The sequence below is a fragment of the Bos mutus genome, chromosome 24 (assembly GCF_027580195.1).
Source record: "Bos mutus isolate GX-2022 chromosome 24, NWIPB_WYAK_1.1, whole genome shotgun sequence".
Classification (NCBI taxonomy): Eukaryota; Metazoa; Chordata; class Mammalia; order Artiodactyla; family Bovidae; genus Bos; species Bos mutus.
Window position 1 is genome coordinate 46288224 of NC_091640.1, and position 16400 is coordinate 46304623.

Below are 16400 nucleotides of genomic sequence, written 5' to 3' on the forward strand. Positions count from 1 at the left end.
CATCGAGTCTAGTCCCCTGCCTCTGGGGTAAGGCTCTGTTCAGAAAACTCAAGAACCAGTACAGCTGCCTCTTTCCTTTCTGACTCAGATGCCTTGAAGGGGACACCTCCCCGCCCGCTGCTGTCTTGCCCATGGTCTGGCTGCAGGCCTCCCCGGGGGAAGAGGGTGGAGACCCAGCACATACACGTTGCCATACTCCATCTCGGTGATGGTGATGGTTTTGACGTGCCAGACCAGCTCTCTTTTGGGGATGAACCGGTCCTCCCTGGCAAGGTGGCCCACGCAGAGGGAGGCAATGTCCCCCAAGTAGACGCTGTCGAACTCAAATGTGTCTGTGGTCCCCCTGCAGGACACAAAGGTACCATCAGTGAGCGCTGCCCATGCCCACTGAAGGAAGTAAGCATTTATCCAGTGCCAACTGTATCCTAAATGCTGGTCTGAGGAACAGGGATAGACCAGCAAGCGAGACCTGATGTCAGGCCTCCACTGCTTGAGGGGTTCAGTCTAGTTTTGGAACAAGACAATTGGAACCATTAAAAAGCCCTTTGGGCTGCCTGTTCCCAAAATCAGTGATGGGTAATAGCGCATGGTGTTGGAGGAGGGTGAGGCCCTGGGCCCTCAGCTCTGGGCTGAGGAGGGAGGTAAGATTCAGGGAGCAGAGGGAAAGGGAAGGGAAGCATCTTCTGATGAGGACTTGATTTGGCAAAGTCACGGGGTTGGAGGTGCGGTCATTTCTGGAGGGAGGGCTGGCTTGGCTGGAGTTTGGGTTCAGGGAGGGAAGGGGCAATGGAAAAGAAGTGGGGTGTGCTGCCTTTTGGGGGGGCAGCTCAGCCCATCTTCATGCAGAGGGGTTGTTGAATAGAGGGTGAAGTGAGGTTATGGGAGGAGGAGGCTCTATTTAAGAGATTCTGGAGGCAGCAGGGAGATGAAGTGGGCATCTGGGCAGTTCAGAGGCAGCTCTGATGTACAGGAAGACGTGAGAATTTCCAGGCGTGGCGGGCAGCAGGGAGTGCTGAGCGGAGGCGCTGTTACACGAGACCTAATTTTGATTTTTCCTATGAAGCATCTTAAAGGCTCTCCCCTCCCTCCCTACTTCTCACTAGAACTGAATTACATGCTGTCTTATTTGCGTTTTTACAGGTGACTGTCTCCCTTTTCAAGTAGGCTGTGAGCTCCTCACTTGCACGGATGTGGAATAACATCTGTGTGATTCCCAGTCCTGCCACATAGTGGACTTGCTGTAATTAATTCAGTGATTTTTGTTGTAGTTTTGCATTAAGTTTTAAAAAATTGAAATACATTTGACATATACCATTGTGCAAATTTAAGGTGTACAACATATGAATCTGAAACATTTTTATATTGTACTATGATTGCCATTGTGGCCATAATTAGGACTTCTATCATATTACATAATTATCCTTTTTTTCTAGTCATTGGAACAATTAGATTCTAGTCTCTCTTAAATGACAGTCTTCTCCCTTCCCTTTTCTAAAGCTCCTGTTGTGTCCCTAGAGCTGGAATGGCGTTGACACACAGTAGGTACTCAGTATGTTCTTGCTGGTTAGGCCCATTTGTATATTTATGGCCCCAACTAAAAGGGTTGGCTCTTGGGGTCCCCCTCTTACCCACCCCGCTTATCCCCATTCCCCTGTGGGCACCCCCTCTTCCTACTTCCTGAAGGCCCGCTGTCTAGAAGAATTCTCCACGAGAAACTCTTTGGACCGATTCTTCCTGCCTTCCAGGATGAGCCAGACGTTCTCCCTGGTTTCGCCTCTGTTGCCGGTTTCTATGACGATCTCGTAGGCTGCAGTGGAGAAAGTGGGAGACGGTCAGCAGGGGGAGGCGGCACCCACCACTGGGGCAGAAGCAAACCCACCTCTCCCTTCAGGTCCTACATCTGGTCTGAGACCACAGCCTTAAGTGTGGGGGCTGGGGCGCAGGTTAAAATCCTTATGATCGAGGCACTGTCAACAGAGCCTGCCTCGATTTAGCGGCAAACCACAAGGAGGGGATGAGTTTCCCAAGGGATGCTGGGGCCTGGCTCTCAGGGATGGAGGAGTCTCTGAGATGCAAAGTGAAGATCAGGAGCAAAGAGAAGGGAGGAGAGGCAGGGCCCAGCTACAGAAAGGGGAGGGGAAGATCCAGGCAGGAGAGACTCTAGAAGAGCCTAGAACTTTCTCTGGCAAACAGCCTCTGTATTGTCTCAGCCCTCACTTTGGTGTCTAGCTTAGTGTCACAATCTCCCTCCCCTGAAGTTTCCACAAGCAGGTCAGCACTGTTTCATTTGTTAAGCAGGTGTCTAGTGCCAGGACTGGGCTAAACTCTGGGTGACCCTAGCACTCATCTCTGGCCCCAGAGGGAAACACACTGACTATACAATGGAACAGAATAACCTGCAGCAAAGGGCGCAAGTACCAAGGAGGAGAGTGTGGATCTGGCTCCCGTCACATCTTCAACCTCACCTTCCAGCACCTTCCCCCTGCCTTGCACGCTCTGCTTGGCCTCCGTGCTATTCCAGGAGGACAAGGCCTGCTCCTGCCTTAGAGCTCTGTCTGCGGCTCATCCCCCTTCTCGCCCCACCTCCATCCATGTTGACCTGGCTCACTCCTTCCTGTCCTACTCAGATGTCCCCTTCTCAGGGACCACCCTAACCAAATTCCAACCCAATTTCCCCAGGGCTCCAGCCTGCTCTACTGAGCTCTATCATCTTCCCTTACCTAGTACCTTCTAATATGCTGCTGCTGCTACTGCTAAGTCGCTTTAGTCGTGTCCGACTCTGTGTGACCCCATAGACAGCAGCCCACCAGGCTCCCCTGCCCCTGGGATTCTCCAGGCAAGAATACTGGAGTGGGTTGCCATTTCCTTCTCCAATGCATGACAGTGAAAAGTGAAAGTGAAGTCGCTCAGTCGTGTCCGACTCTTAGCGACCACATGGACTGTAGCCCACCAGGCTCCTCCATCCATGGGATTTTCCAGGTGAGAGTACTGGAGTGGGGTGCCATCGCCTTCTCCATCTAATATGCTAAGCGGTTATCACTTTGTTGCTTATTGTACGCCCCCCTCGCACCTGAATGTAGCTCCATGAGGGCAAGGGTCTTTGTTTTGCTCATTATAGACCCCAAGTGACCAGAATGGTGCCTGGCACGTAGGCATTCAATAAATAGTTGTTGAGTGAATAATGAATGATTGGGCTCATTGCAGTAAGCTCCATGAAGAAGGCAGTGTGTGAGCTTGGCCTCGAAGAAGATTCATGATTGTGATCAACAGAGAACCGAGGGATGCTCTAGGAGCGGGGGAGGGGAAGGAGCATAAGCAAAGATACTGGAGGGCAGGGGCGGGGCTTGAGATCCAGGAGATCCAAGGGATCCAGCCCCACTCCCCACGGACCAGCTGGGATGGAGCTGGCACACAGGAGGACACAATATTTGTCTTCCTGCAGTTAGTGAGTCACTGAGGATTTGGGATTCCAGATCCAAAGAGATAGTTTGATTTCTGTGCTTTTATCTCAGAAATGTGATAAAGACAATTAGAAGGGATGGCTGTGTCTACAGCTCAATGTAATGTCAACCCCAGCCTCTCAGTGACCTGTTGCCTTTGTAACTTCTCTCAAGTCATAGATAGAGGGCATCCAGGCAAAGAACCCAGGATAGGGAAGGAGATTCACAGTGAGCACAGCCCTGGAAGAAGAACCTGTCTCTGCAGGCCCAACCGTTCACAGCACCAGGACATGAAATGAATGAGTCATGGCTCGAGGCTCAAAGCCAACACAGGGAGGGTAAGGTATTTCTGCAAACCAGACACCTGTGAATTCAAAGTGGATCCTTCACTGTAGAGGAAATGGACTGCCAGCGCCCAGGGAAGAAAGCAGGGAGCACTAGGAGCCTACTTTCTTCCTGCAGTCAACCCAAGGAGGACATGCATGTGGATCACAACCAGCTCTCTCCTCATGGCCCCAAAGACAAGGCAGAGAAGGAAGGCGTGTAAGTGAGGACATTCAGATGGATTAAAAACAAATGTGGCCAGTTGCATCAACTGTCTTTCAATCAGCCTATTTCCACCTTGGAAAAGTCATTTCATCAATGACTTGATAAAAATTTGGAAGGCATGACTCTCAGCTTTGTTTATAGCCTGCTGGGAGGAAAGGACAGAGGAGGACCAGGGACCTGACAGAATAGGGCAGGTAGGAGCCCAGCCTAGCAGGGATCCACATGAGGCTCACCCCGGAGCCAACACCCCCATGGGAGGAGTCCGGCTGGAGAAAGTGGCTCTGTAGCCACCATGCAAGTCATTGACATGAAGGGGCCACTAACAAAGATACTGTGGGCTTAGTGGGCATGAATGTGGCAGGACAGGAGAGAGCAGAGCTGTCCGCCCTTGACATCTGGCTTGTGCTCTGGGTGTGGTATCTGCAGACAGAGATGAACCAGAAGCCCAGGATGCACCGAGCAGATCCAACCCACCTCACACGAGCAGCTCCTGAACAGATAGGTGTTTGCCTTGAGGCCAGGACAGCAGGGGCACAAGGCACTGAGGAGCACCACCAGAGGACACCTGGGCATCCAGTGGGCACCTGCAGCTTATTGCTCCACATCACCTCCCCCATCTTATATTGCCAGGACCCTTTTTGGCTCTGGAAGTTCCTCCCATGTGGTTTTGCATGAGAGTCCCAGATCTGGACAATCAGAATTATTTCTTAAGAGATGCTCTCTTCCCTTCCACCAAAGCCGTTCAATTAGAAGGCTACGGGGTTGGGGGTACCAGCCACCATCTTCCCACGATGTAGAGAAAGAAACAGTTGAGAGGAAAAGGGGACAAGGACATACTGAAATCACTGGAGCCTCTGGAGAGAGCCAAGCCCCAGCCAGTTCCACCTGAAACTTCCAAGTTCTGGGCACCGACATGCTCCCTTTTTCCTGGAGCCAGCTTAGGGCATGTACAACCAAGTCCTGACGACTCCTGAAGTTTTCTGTTTGCCTCTGTTGGGACTGCCAATGGATAGTAGCTTCAAGAATATAATCATAAAGATGAATTTTTAAACAGAGCTGTCTGGTGGAGCAGTGAGTCCTCCAACCTGGGGAGTTGGTCATCAAGCTTGATTGTATCAGAACTGGAAATGTCACAGATAAGGCTGACTGAGCAGCCTGAAAAGGCTTCAAGTAGGGGTGGATAAGAAGGAAGGGGGCTGTAGAAGGGGGAGGCATTGGTCTTGCTGGAGGATGTCCCAGAGAGGGGGCTTCCCAGGAGGTTCAGGACCTGCCTGCCAATGCAGGAGATGCAGGTTCAATCCCTGCGTCTTCTTGGGAAGATCCCCTGGAGGAGGACATGACAACCCATTCCAGTATTCTTGCCTGGAGAATTCCATGGACAGAAAAGCCTGGTGGGTTACACAGTCCATGGGGCGGCAAAAAGTTGGATACGACTGAAGTGACTTAGCACGCACACAGCATGCCCCAGAGAGATATTTTTTTGTCCTCCTAGGTGTCATGTATGTGTGTGTGTGTGTGTTGCATACATGCATATGCACACATAAGCACATGCTCTTACTGCAGGACTTAACACAGAATCTCTGGGGTGAGACCCAAATAACAGTATTATTTAAAAGTTGCCAGTGGTTTTCTGCTTTGCCTGCACATTGGAATCACCTACAGAGGCTGATGCTTACAGAGGATGGGGAGCAGCTTCTGAAATTGCTAACAAGAACTGGAGGTGAAGGCAGCAAACAGGATGCTAGACAAGGTGCGGTAGTTGATCAATCTGGAGCACCAGCCAGGCCCGAGGATGACACAGCGACCTGAGGAGTCCTCATCTAGGAATCAGGAATCATATGAGTCCTACTGGCTGTGGCTAAGTCTTTGGTGTATTGCTTCACTTTTCTGGTTTATGGTTTTCCATACCTAGGATATAGAGAGGTGAATTTGCCCCTATGCAGGTCATAGGGTGGGCGTAGGGTGGTGAGGATCCAGTGAGAACAGGGAATGTATGGAGCACCTTCACACACATGCAGCTCTGTTCAGATATGAGAGAGTGTTTATTCTTATAAGTCGAGTGCCCAGAGATGCCCCTGGGGACCAGACATGGACTGTAAGTGCCATGAGGGCAGGATCTCTGCCCTATTCATTACTGTGTCCCAGAACCCACACCAGGCTGTGTCACTTGGTTAAAGATAGCTGAGGTTGGTATGATTGGCTTGAATTGTATCCCTGGCTCTCCCTAGGATAAGCTCCCATCTGCGGGCATGGGTGTCACTGGCCTTTGGGCACCCTGCCCTCTGCAGGCTCCTCATAATGACAGACTGATCCAAACCATTCCTGGGCTTGGTGTCCCTGCCCTTCCATCTCTGTCTCACACACATCCTTCTGGAATTAATGCAAGTACTGCTTCCCCTCTACCAAGCTCCCTACCAACCCAAATTCCACAGGTCTTAGCAAGCTGTTTGGCGGGAAATCTGTGAAGGAAACTCCGTGGTTATGCTCCCAACCTCACAAATCTCTCCTCCCCTGACCGCCAAGGGCCCCAGGAGCCTTTACTGCTCATGTTAGCAATTATGCATTAGCCTCCACCACTAATGAGATTGTGAGGCCCCAAGGAAAAACAACCTTCATTTGCTGAGCTCTTATGATTTGTGCACCTACTAAGTCCAAAAGCCTGCAGAGTGAGTCTGTCCTTGACCTCTGGGAGCTTATAGCTCTGTAGGGATAACACAGATGGGCACAGTTCAGTATAAGGAAACTAACAATCACAAAGCAGGGTGCATGGTTCATAGCATCTAAAATAAAAGTGGGCCCCCAGTAAGTACAATTAGAGACGCTGGGAGTTCACACTCTGAATTAGGGCAGGCACCCTCATACATGAAGGCTGACAGATGAGTGGTTGGCCCTTGTCTGAATGCTCCCAGTACCATCAGTGATCAGCCCTCTCCGAGCAGCTGAGTCCATCACTGGGCAGTTTGGATGACATGGTGCAGAAGGCTCTGTGGCTTTCCACCAAGCATCCATGCTTCCCTTTCGTGATGTACAGAGCTTGCCCGGGGCAACTGTCCAGCCAGGTACTACAATCCCAGGTGCCCTTGCATCTAGGTAGAGCCACATGACTCAGAATATGAGTTAATGTGTTAAGAAAGTATGGAGTGTGCCTTCTCCCAGCTCTCTTTTCCCTCTTCAAGAAATGTGGGAGCCACATGTTGAAAATGGCAGACAGGTGAGAAGAGCTTGGGCCCCTGAATCACAGCGTGGAAGGCCTCTTGCCAAACACCCACACTGGACTGATTACATCAGTGAGAAACAGATTTTGTTGTATTTAGCTATTGAGATTTATGGGTTTAAGTCTTACTGCAGCTAGTGTTACAGTAACCAGCTAGCTGCAGTAAGAAAAGGTTGGAAAATCCTTTCTTTACATCAGGCTCTGCTATTGATAAGCCTTCATCAAATCTGTTGGACCCAGATACTGGCATCTGATTTAAAGAGACACCTCCCTGGTTCTTGATGGCCATCCACCTTAGGGACCAATTACTCTTTCCCTTTGCACATGCCCTGAGGAAAGAGCCAAAGAGAAAGCTGTCAGTGGAGATGCTGGCTCCCCACACATTCTGTTTTCAGGAAGGCCGGAGTTGGTGGCTGTTGCCATAGACATCAGTTGGAGAGAGTCCACAACAAAAAATTAAACCAGAGAGAGCATCACATCAAACTGCCCAGGGTAGGCTTGTCCCCTGTGGGTTTTCTTGCTACCTAATAAGTCCCTGTGATCTGGGGCCATGAGCTGGCACCAATATCTTGGCTGTCTCAGGTTCACAAAGCAACACTTAGGGTGTTTACTTATGTACTGCTGCAATGTTATTTCTTTCATTGGGCATCTGATTCCCCTCCAGCTATGAGAGATCTTCCTTTAGATTTTCCAACATTGTTCCCCCTTCCCTCTGCCCAGGCTGCATCTAAGCAGGGCCCACCGGTGTCCCCACGTACTGGTCTCCTCCAGCTCGTCATGGATCTCATTGTTGGTGCAGGCAAAGTCACGGACTGTCTGCCTGTCGCCCTCACTCTTGGAGAGCCAGCAGTCACATTGGAAGCGGAAGGTCTCATCGCGGGAATTGTCCTTCACGTCAACATGGCTCAGGTGCCAGCCAGGAAATATCCCTGAAAATAGAGACACGGGGTTGGAGGCTAAATGGGCTCATCCTCCCCTTTCAGACTTCTGCTCCCTACATCTGCTGGCTGTGTGGCCCTGGACAAGTTCTCTGTCCTCTCTGGGCCTTTGTCTCTGTGTTGATGAAATGAGGGGTTGGGTTAGATGATCTCTGAGATATCTCTAGCCTAGAGAATAGATTGGGTTGGCCAAAAAGTTTGTTTAGGTTTTTCCATAAGATATTATTGGCCAACACAATAATTCTGTTTGCAGAATCCTTAACTTGGGTTCAGGAACTCTTAGAGGATCTCTGTGTGTCCATCGTATGTGCAGAAGGCTACAAGGAAGGCATGTATATGTTTTACTTTCACATCTTGCCTTCTTATGCCACTTGAGGTTGGAAGGGCAGTCCTAGTGTCTCCAACAAAAAGCCATTTCAATAATGGTGAAGGAGGATCAGACACTGCCCGAAGCGACATCTCTAGATCTTGCCATTGATCTCAAGGGTTATAAGCACAGAGACACACAAAGATGGACACACGCTTCCAGTCACCCAGTCCACAGGGAGCAGATATTAAGGCTCACGGGCAGAGCATACATACTGGCAGTCCTAGTATAGCTTCATTCCTGGTGTAAAAGGTACTTCATATGTTTTAAAACATAGGTCTTTACTGAAAGTGGAAATCAGCGAGTCCTAGAACAAGTTAAATTTTACAGTGGTTCTGTTGAGTTAAAAAGTGGTGTTATTTTATCAACAAAGAATTTTTTTGCATGCGTATTTTAAGTTTTATTTAAATTCAAAATGTAAATAACAAATGGTTAGTAATAAGTGGGGGCTTCCCTGGTAGCTCAGCTGGTAAAGAATCTGCCTGCAATGCAGGAGACCTGGGTTTGGTCTCTGGGCTGGGAAGATCCCTCGAGGAGGGCACGGTAACTCTCTCCAGTATTCTTGCCTGGAGAATCCCCGTGGACAGAGGAGCCTGGTGGGCTACAGTCCATGAGGTCACATAGAGTTGGACATGACTAAGCAACTGAGCACAGCCCAGCGCAGTATTAAGCGGAAATAACAGACTCACTCTGCTCTATATCCTGGGCAGGTTTCACTCCCGAATTCACTTCTAGAGCTCTAGGCATGGCGGTGACAGAGAAAAGCAGTGGGATGATGGGAAGGGTGGATTCTGGGCTGCCTTTAGCTTTATCCTCAGGCAACCCAGGGCCCCAGCGTGCGGGTGAAGACAGCCGGAGGAGGAGGCAGCCCGACCCGGGTTGCCCTGCTGCATGCTAGCAGGTTGCTCTCTTCCCCACACCCCCGTTTCCTCTCTCCTCTGAAGGCATGGCATGGTCTCACCCCATCTTCAGCTCTCTTTTCAAGTTTGATTCTGCAAAGGAACTCCTTCCATGGTAAATAGCAGACTAACCCCAACCATTGTAAGATACACTTCACTCTTAGCTCCATGCTCACTGATTATTTAATTGCCTTGTTTTGGAAATGCTGGATGGGATTAACAGGGATCCTACCATGACTTTCTACACTAAGAACCTATCACACACGAGAAGAGGCAGTTCTGGGAAGGCTGATGTCATATGACATCACTACCATCATAGATCAATAGGGAACCATCTTAATCCCACCACTAGAGAATCCATTTCTTTACAGAATCTGCTCTTTCAGAGTCCTACTTTATCTTTTTACACAAAGATAGCAAACGTCGCACACTGTCTGACATCTTAGCTTTTCACTCACAGTCTATATCAGTACATAAATATCTGCCCATCCCTTCTCATAGTTGCATGGTATTCCATTGTATGCACACACAAGAAAATTTCTATGTTGTCCTAATTGATGAGTTGTTATGCAAACTTCCACTTCTACATGCAATGTTATAATTACTACCCTTCTACATGCATCATAGTGATCTTTTGAAATCATAAATCAGGTCTGATTTTGCTACTTCGCATGGAAAACTGTTCAATGGCTCCCCATTACTCTCAGAATAACTGCAAACAGCTCACTAACAACCGTAAGAACTGACGTGACTTGGCCCCTTTCCATTTTGATTTCATCTCATACTACTTGCATTTTTACTTACTATATTTCATGTATACCTTTTAGTACCTTAATATATGAAATCCAGTCTTGTCATGGAAATGTTGCACATTTTCTGTCTGCCTGCAACATTATACCCTAGGCTCTGAATACCCACAGTGTTTCATCACTGAGGTCTCAGATCAAATGTCCTGTCTTTGGGAAGACCTTTCCAATCTGCAGAGGCTTCCCCATCCCCAGTTACTTGCTATCACAACGTACACCCATTTCACAGTCTGAAATAATTTTGGATTTATTTCCTTGCACGTTGTCTATACTGTCTGTCTTCTCTAGATTGTAAGCCCTATGAGAGCAGGAGTCTTGCCTGATATCCACCACTATATTCTAGTGCCTAGAGCAATGCTTAGCACATTATTCAATAAATGTTTATTGAATGGATGAGTGCACGATTATTAAATAGGGAAGAACAAGGAAGGACACTGGTGGTAACATTCTATGAGTGGAGGGAAAACATAATCCAAAGCCCCACCAGGGAGCAATGGTCTGTCCTAGTGAAATTATTTTATCCCAAATGTTCCAAGGTTTATTATAAGAAAAAAAGCTTAAAAACTGAATGAGGTATAAAATAGATAGCAAGAAGTTGCTAAACACACAGGGAGCCTAGCCTGGTGCTCTGTGATGACCTGACAGTAGGGGGGAGATGGTGTGGAGAGGGATGGGGCTGGGGAGGGAGGCCCAGGAGCGAAGGAATATATGTATAATTATGACTGATTCGCATTGTTGTATGGCAGAAACCAACACAAAATTGTAAAGCAATTTTCCACCAATAAAAAAAAAATTGAAGGAGCATAGGGCCCTAATCTTTCCAGCCAAGAGAAAGCAGACTCCAAATAGGAGGGAGACTAACTGCCTGGATTTCATCATGCTATCTGCTACCTGTGATTCCTCAGTGGCCTTCCATATCTGATGGGGAAAAGGGTCCAATCCTGTGTTTACACATATAGGGCCTTCTTCATCCTGACTCCATCCACCTCATTTCCTGCCTCAGTAAGGAAGACTCCTAAGGCAACTCCTCCATCCCAGTGAGATGGATTTATTCATCATCACTTAGCTGTATCTTTCATCTTCATTAAGGCTTCAAGTTATTTCCCTGCCCTAAATTCCCACCTACCCTCTGGACAACTTAGGCTTCACTTCCTCCATGAGACCCTCCAAACTCCCCAGTCCCATGGCATTCATCATCTGTTTATTCACTTGCCCATGAACAGTTGCCCAAGATGGCTTGGGAAATAAATGTTTTCTAGTGAGGTCATGAACATGAACTCTTTTATAGTGATTGTATGTGTGTGTGTGTGTGTGTGTGTGTGTGTGAGACTTCTCTAGTTTGATTTTAAGGTGTGGAAGTTATGTCTTAAACTTCTTGATTACATCACAGGTGTATTGACTTAGTGCTCAATAAATACAGAATTGATAAATTACATTTACTTTCTATAGTGATCTCCCAGCTTTTTTAATTTCAGTGCAAACCCTTAAAATATTGCTTGAATAGATAATTTATTTCTTCAAGTAATTTCTTTAAAAAATAACTCTGGCAAGCTAAAGTCCATGTGGGTAAACAAAATTTCTTTAAAAAGATAAATAGATTGTTTGAAATGTGATATGGAGCCATCACAGAGTCCTAGGTATTAAAGAATATACAGAATCTAGCTAGTATCCCTCCACAAATACTTTCTCATGTACATCATTCAAGATAGGATGCCCAGAGTGACACACCTGGGTCTGGGAGATCTGTAGACTCCATTCTCAGCAAACCCACCAAACTGAACACATTATAGCATCTCTGTGCCTCAGCTTCCTTACTTGAGCAAAGTAACTGGGTTAAAATACATGATTTCCGAGATCCTATATATTTCTATGAATTTATATTATTCAAAAGAAAATGTATTAGAGTTTTCATTTCAGAGGAAGAAAGCAAGAGGAAAAAGATGAATTAGAAAATAAACACTCTTGTTATAATTTGTTCAGTATTATAAAAGCTATATGGGTAACTGGAATTAAGGGGAAGAATTAGTCATTTATCTTGATTTTCATCTATGAACTATATTTCATGGTAATCAAATAGCCTGAGGGACAATTTTTTTTTTACAGAAGAATTCCAGCTAATAAGTGGATAAGAAATAACAATTAGAAAATCATTTGTAACTCTACCTGATCATCACTGAGAAGCCATTAGATGCAGAGTGATGGGAACGTTTACAATGGAGGATCAAGCAGTCTGCCCTGGATTCACCATTAGACGTGAGCGTCAGTAAGTATGAGACGGCTGTGATGTAATATGAAGTACACAAGTCTCATTTTAAAGTAGCCCTGATACCACATATAAAGTATTCTTGCCAAATAATGTCGAACCTGGATCTAATCAAGTCTTTACAGCTGACTTTCAGATTGTAGGAAATATGGGGAACGAGGAAGCAATGACACCATAAATAGGCAAGCAGACAGGTCCAGAGTGTGCAAATTTTATAGATCATTGGGCACTGTTTCTTCAAAAGTCAATGGCATGAAAAAAATAAAGGGATTAGGTATGGCTCTGTATTAAACATTTAAACTTTCATCTTTGGAGGAAAAAGTTACTATAAAGAGGAAATTAGGCACAGAATCTTGGTCCTCTTCTGATCATAGTATCCCAACCACTTGGGCTCATTGAAGACACAAAAATCTTTCTGTTTTTGCCAATGACAGGATCCTGCTTTCAAATCCAAAGTCTAGTTGTCGACGAGGAGGTCACTTCTCTGCTTACAAAGGGAAGAAGATAACATCAGTGACTTGGAATTTCTTTAAGTCCAAGAGCGATGAGGAGACCAAAGGTAATCAGAGGAATAAGGGAGGAATCAAGCTCTTCGAAGAGCCTGGCATTGACACCAAAGTTGTTGTTGTTCAGTTGCTAAGTCATGTTCCACTCTTTGCGACTCCATGGACTGCAGCATGCCGGGCTTCCCTGTCCTTCAGTATCTCCTGGAGTTTACTCAAGTTCAAGTCCATTGAGTCAGTGATGCTATCTAACTATCTCATCTTCTGCTGTGCTTTTCTCCTTGTGCCTTCAGTCTTTCCCAGCATCAGGGTCTTTTCCAATGAGTCAGTTCTTCGCATGAGGTGGCCAAAGTATTGGAGCTTTAGCTTCAGCATCAGTCCTTCCAATGAATATTCAGGATTGATTTCCTTTAGGATTGACTGGTTGGATCTCCTTGCAATCCAACGGACTTTCAAGAGTCTTCTCCAACACCACAGTTCGAAAGCATCAATTCTTTGGCACTCAGGCTTCTTTATGGTCCAACTCTCACATCCATACGTGACTACTGGAAAAACCATAGCTTTGACCATACAGATCTTTGTTGGAAAAGTGGTCTCTGTTTTTCAATACACTGTCTAGGTTTGTCATAGCTTTCCTTCCAAGGAGCAAATGTCTTTTAATTTCATGGGTGCAGTCACTGTCTGCAGTGATTTTGGAGCCCAAGAAAATAAAATCTGTCACTGTTTCCACTTTCCCCCCTTCTGTTTGCCATGAGGTAATGGGACTGGATGTCAGGATCTTAGTTTTTTGAATGTTGAGCGTTAAGCCAGCTTTTTCACTCTCCTCTTTCACTCTCATCAAGAAGCTCTTTAGTTCCTTTCCACTTTCTGCCACTAGAGTGGTATCATCTGCATATATGAGGTTGCTGATGTTTCTCCCAGCAATCTTGACTCTAGCTTGTGATAAATCCAGTCTGGCTTTGCATGGTGTAATCTGCATATAGGGCTTCTGCAGTGGCTCAGCAGGGAAAGAATCCACCTGCAATGCAGGAGCCATAGGAGACATGGCTTGATCCCTGGGTTGGGAAGATCCCCCAGAGGAGGGCATGGCAGCCCACTCCAGTATTCTTGGCTAAAGAATCCCACGGACAGAGGAGCCTGGCAGGCTACAGTCCAGGGTTACAAAGACTCAGACATGGCTGAAGTAACTTAGTATGCATGCACAGTCTTCACACAAATTTGAGACTATACAGCCTTGTCATAATCCTTCCTGAATTTTAAACCAGTCCACTGTTCCATGTCCGGTTCTAACTGTTGCTTCTTGACCTGCATACAGGTATCTCAGGAGACAAGTAAGGTATTACAGTATTCCCATCAGAATTTTCCACAGTTTGTTGTGATCTACATAGTCAAAGGCTTTAGCGTAATCAATGAAGCAGATGTAAATATTTTTCTGAAATTCCCTTGCTTTCTCTATGATCCAGCAAATGTTGGCAATTCGATCTCTGGTTCCTCTGCATTTTCTAAACTCAGTTTGTACATCTGGAAGTTCTCAGTTCATGTGCAGCTGAAGGCTAACTTGAAGGATTTTGAATATAACCTTGCTAGCATGTTAAATGAGCATAAATTGTACAGTAGTTTGAACATTCTTTGGAATTGCCCTTCTTTGGGATTGGAATGAAAACTGATATTTTTCAGTCTCTGTGGCCACTGCTGAGTTTTCAAATTTGCTGACATATCAAGTGCAGCACTTTAACAACGTCATCTTTTAGGATTTGAAATAGATCTGCTGGAATTCCATCATCTCCATTAGCTTTGTTCGTAGTAATGCTTCTGAAGGCCCACTTGACTCCACACTCCAGCATGTCTGACTCTAGATTAGTGACCGCACCATCATGATTATCTAGGTTATTAAGAATTTTTTGTATCATTCTTCTGTGTATTCTTACCAGTTCTTCTTAATATCTTCTCTTTCTGTTAGGTCCTTACCGTTTCTGTCCTTTATTGTGCCCATCCTTGCCTGAAATGTTTCCTTGATATCTCCAATTATTCAGCTGGGTATATCTTTCCCTTTCTCCCTTGCCTTTCACTTCTCTTCTTTTCTCAGCTATTTGTAAAGCCTCTTCAGACAACCACTTTGCCTTCTTGTATTTCTTTTTCTAGGGGATGGTTTTGGTCTCCACTCCCTTTACAATGTTAAGAATCTCTGTCCATAGTTCTTCAGGCACTTTGTATACCAGATCTAATCCCTTAAATCTATCTGTCACCTCCACTGTATAACCATAGGGATTTGACTTAAGTCATACATGAATGGTCTAGTCTTTTTTCCCACTTTCTTCAATTTAAGTCTGAATTTTGCAATAAGGAGCTCATGATTTGAGTCACAGTAAGGTCAAGGTGTTGTTTTTGCTGACTATATAGAGCTTCTCCATCTTCAGCTGCAAAGAATATAATCAATTTGATTTCAGTATTGACCATCTGGTGATGTCCATGTGTAGAGTCATCTCTTGTGTTGTTGGAAGAGGGTGTTTGCTATGACCAGTGTGTTCTGTTGACAAAACTCTGTTAGTCTTTGCCCTGCATTGTTTTGTACTTCAAGGCCAAACTAAACCAAAGCAGTAGCAAGAAACGATGGGTGGATGGTTTTAGAGCTGTCCAAGGTGCTGAACTGTCTCCCTTTCCTTTCAGGGTTTTGACGTGGATGAGATAAATTTGAGTGTAGAGTTTTTGCAGAGAAGGAAAATGAAAGTAGAAAGCTGAGTAAGTCTAGATATATGCATAGTGTCCAAGGAGTGGGAAAAGCCATTATTATAGGACCTAGTGATGACCCTGAAATTCATGACCAGGACCCACTTTTTGAAAGTATTAAGATACAAGGAAAAATTTTGATCCACAAGAAATGTGGGTTCCCTGTGGTAAAGGCATAAGAAAACAGGGTTGGTATATGAGGGCTTGAAACAGAGGTATTAAATAAATTCTATATTAAGCCCCCACTGCATTACAGGCAGTGTGAGAGGCATTAGGGAAGAGTAATGAATGGAGATGCTAGTTAAGTAAGGGAGCCAGACTGAGCATGTAGTTACAAATATGATGACTATTCAGGGAGAGGGCTTAAGTAAGGTAAGGCAATAGGAAAAACTTTCTGTGAGGAGGTTAGTCCATCAGAGAGTCTGTTCATCATAAACAGGGAGATGTAATCATGGCAGAGCTAGGAAAGAGAAGAGAGTGAAAAGAAAACTTTTTAAATGGATGTTCATCTTGGAGACTTCTCATTGCTGCAAATTCATACATATCATACCATTCACTGGATGGACTGTAACAATCAGGAATAAAAAGGCAATTACACATCTCAAAAAGGACCAGCAAACAAAGACAGTGAGATTGGTGAGAAAGTTTCCCTGACATTCTGTGTGTGGGAGGTGAGGAGGAGGAGTACTTAAGA

The 16400-nt window shown here is 45.8% G+C and overlaps 1 protein-coding gene across 2 annotated transcripts in view; it reads right to left on the reverse strand.

Moving 5' to 3' along the window:
- LOXHD1 (lipoxygenase homology PLAT domains 1) overlaps positions 1 to 16400 on the reverse strand; it is a 205295-nt gene that overhangs the window by 6413 nt on the left and 182482 nt on the right. For both annotated transcript variants that reach the window (XM_070361798.1, XM_070361797.1), the window contains 3 exons: positions 7962 to 8132; positions 1675 to 1807; positions 185 to 343 (listed from right to left, as the gene is read on the reverse strand). In XM_070361798.1, coding sequence (XP_070217899.1) covers positions 185 to 343; positions 1675 to 1807; positions 7962 to 8132 — 463 coding nt within the window. The remainder of the gene's footprint in view (positions 1 to 184; positions 344 to 1674; positions 1808 to 7961; positions 8133 to 16400) is intronic.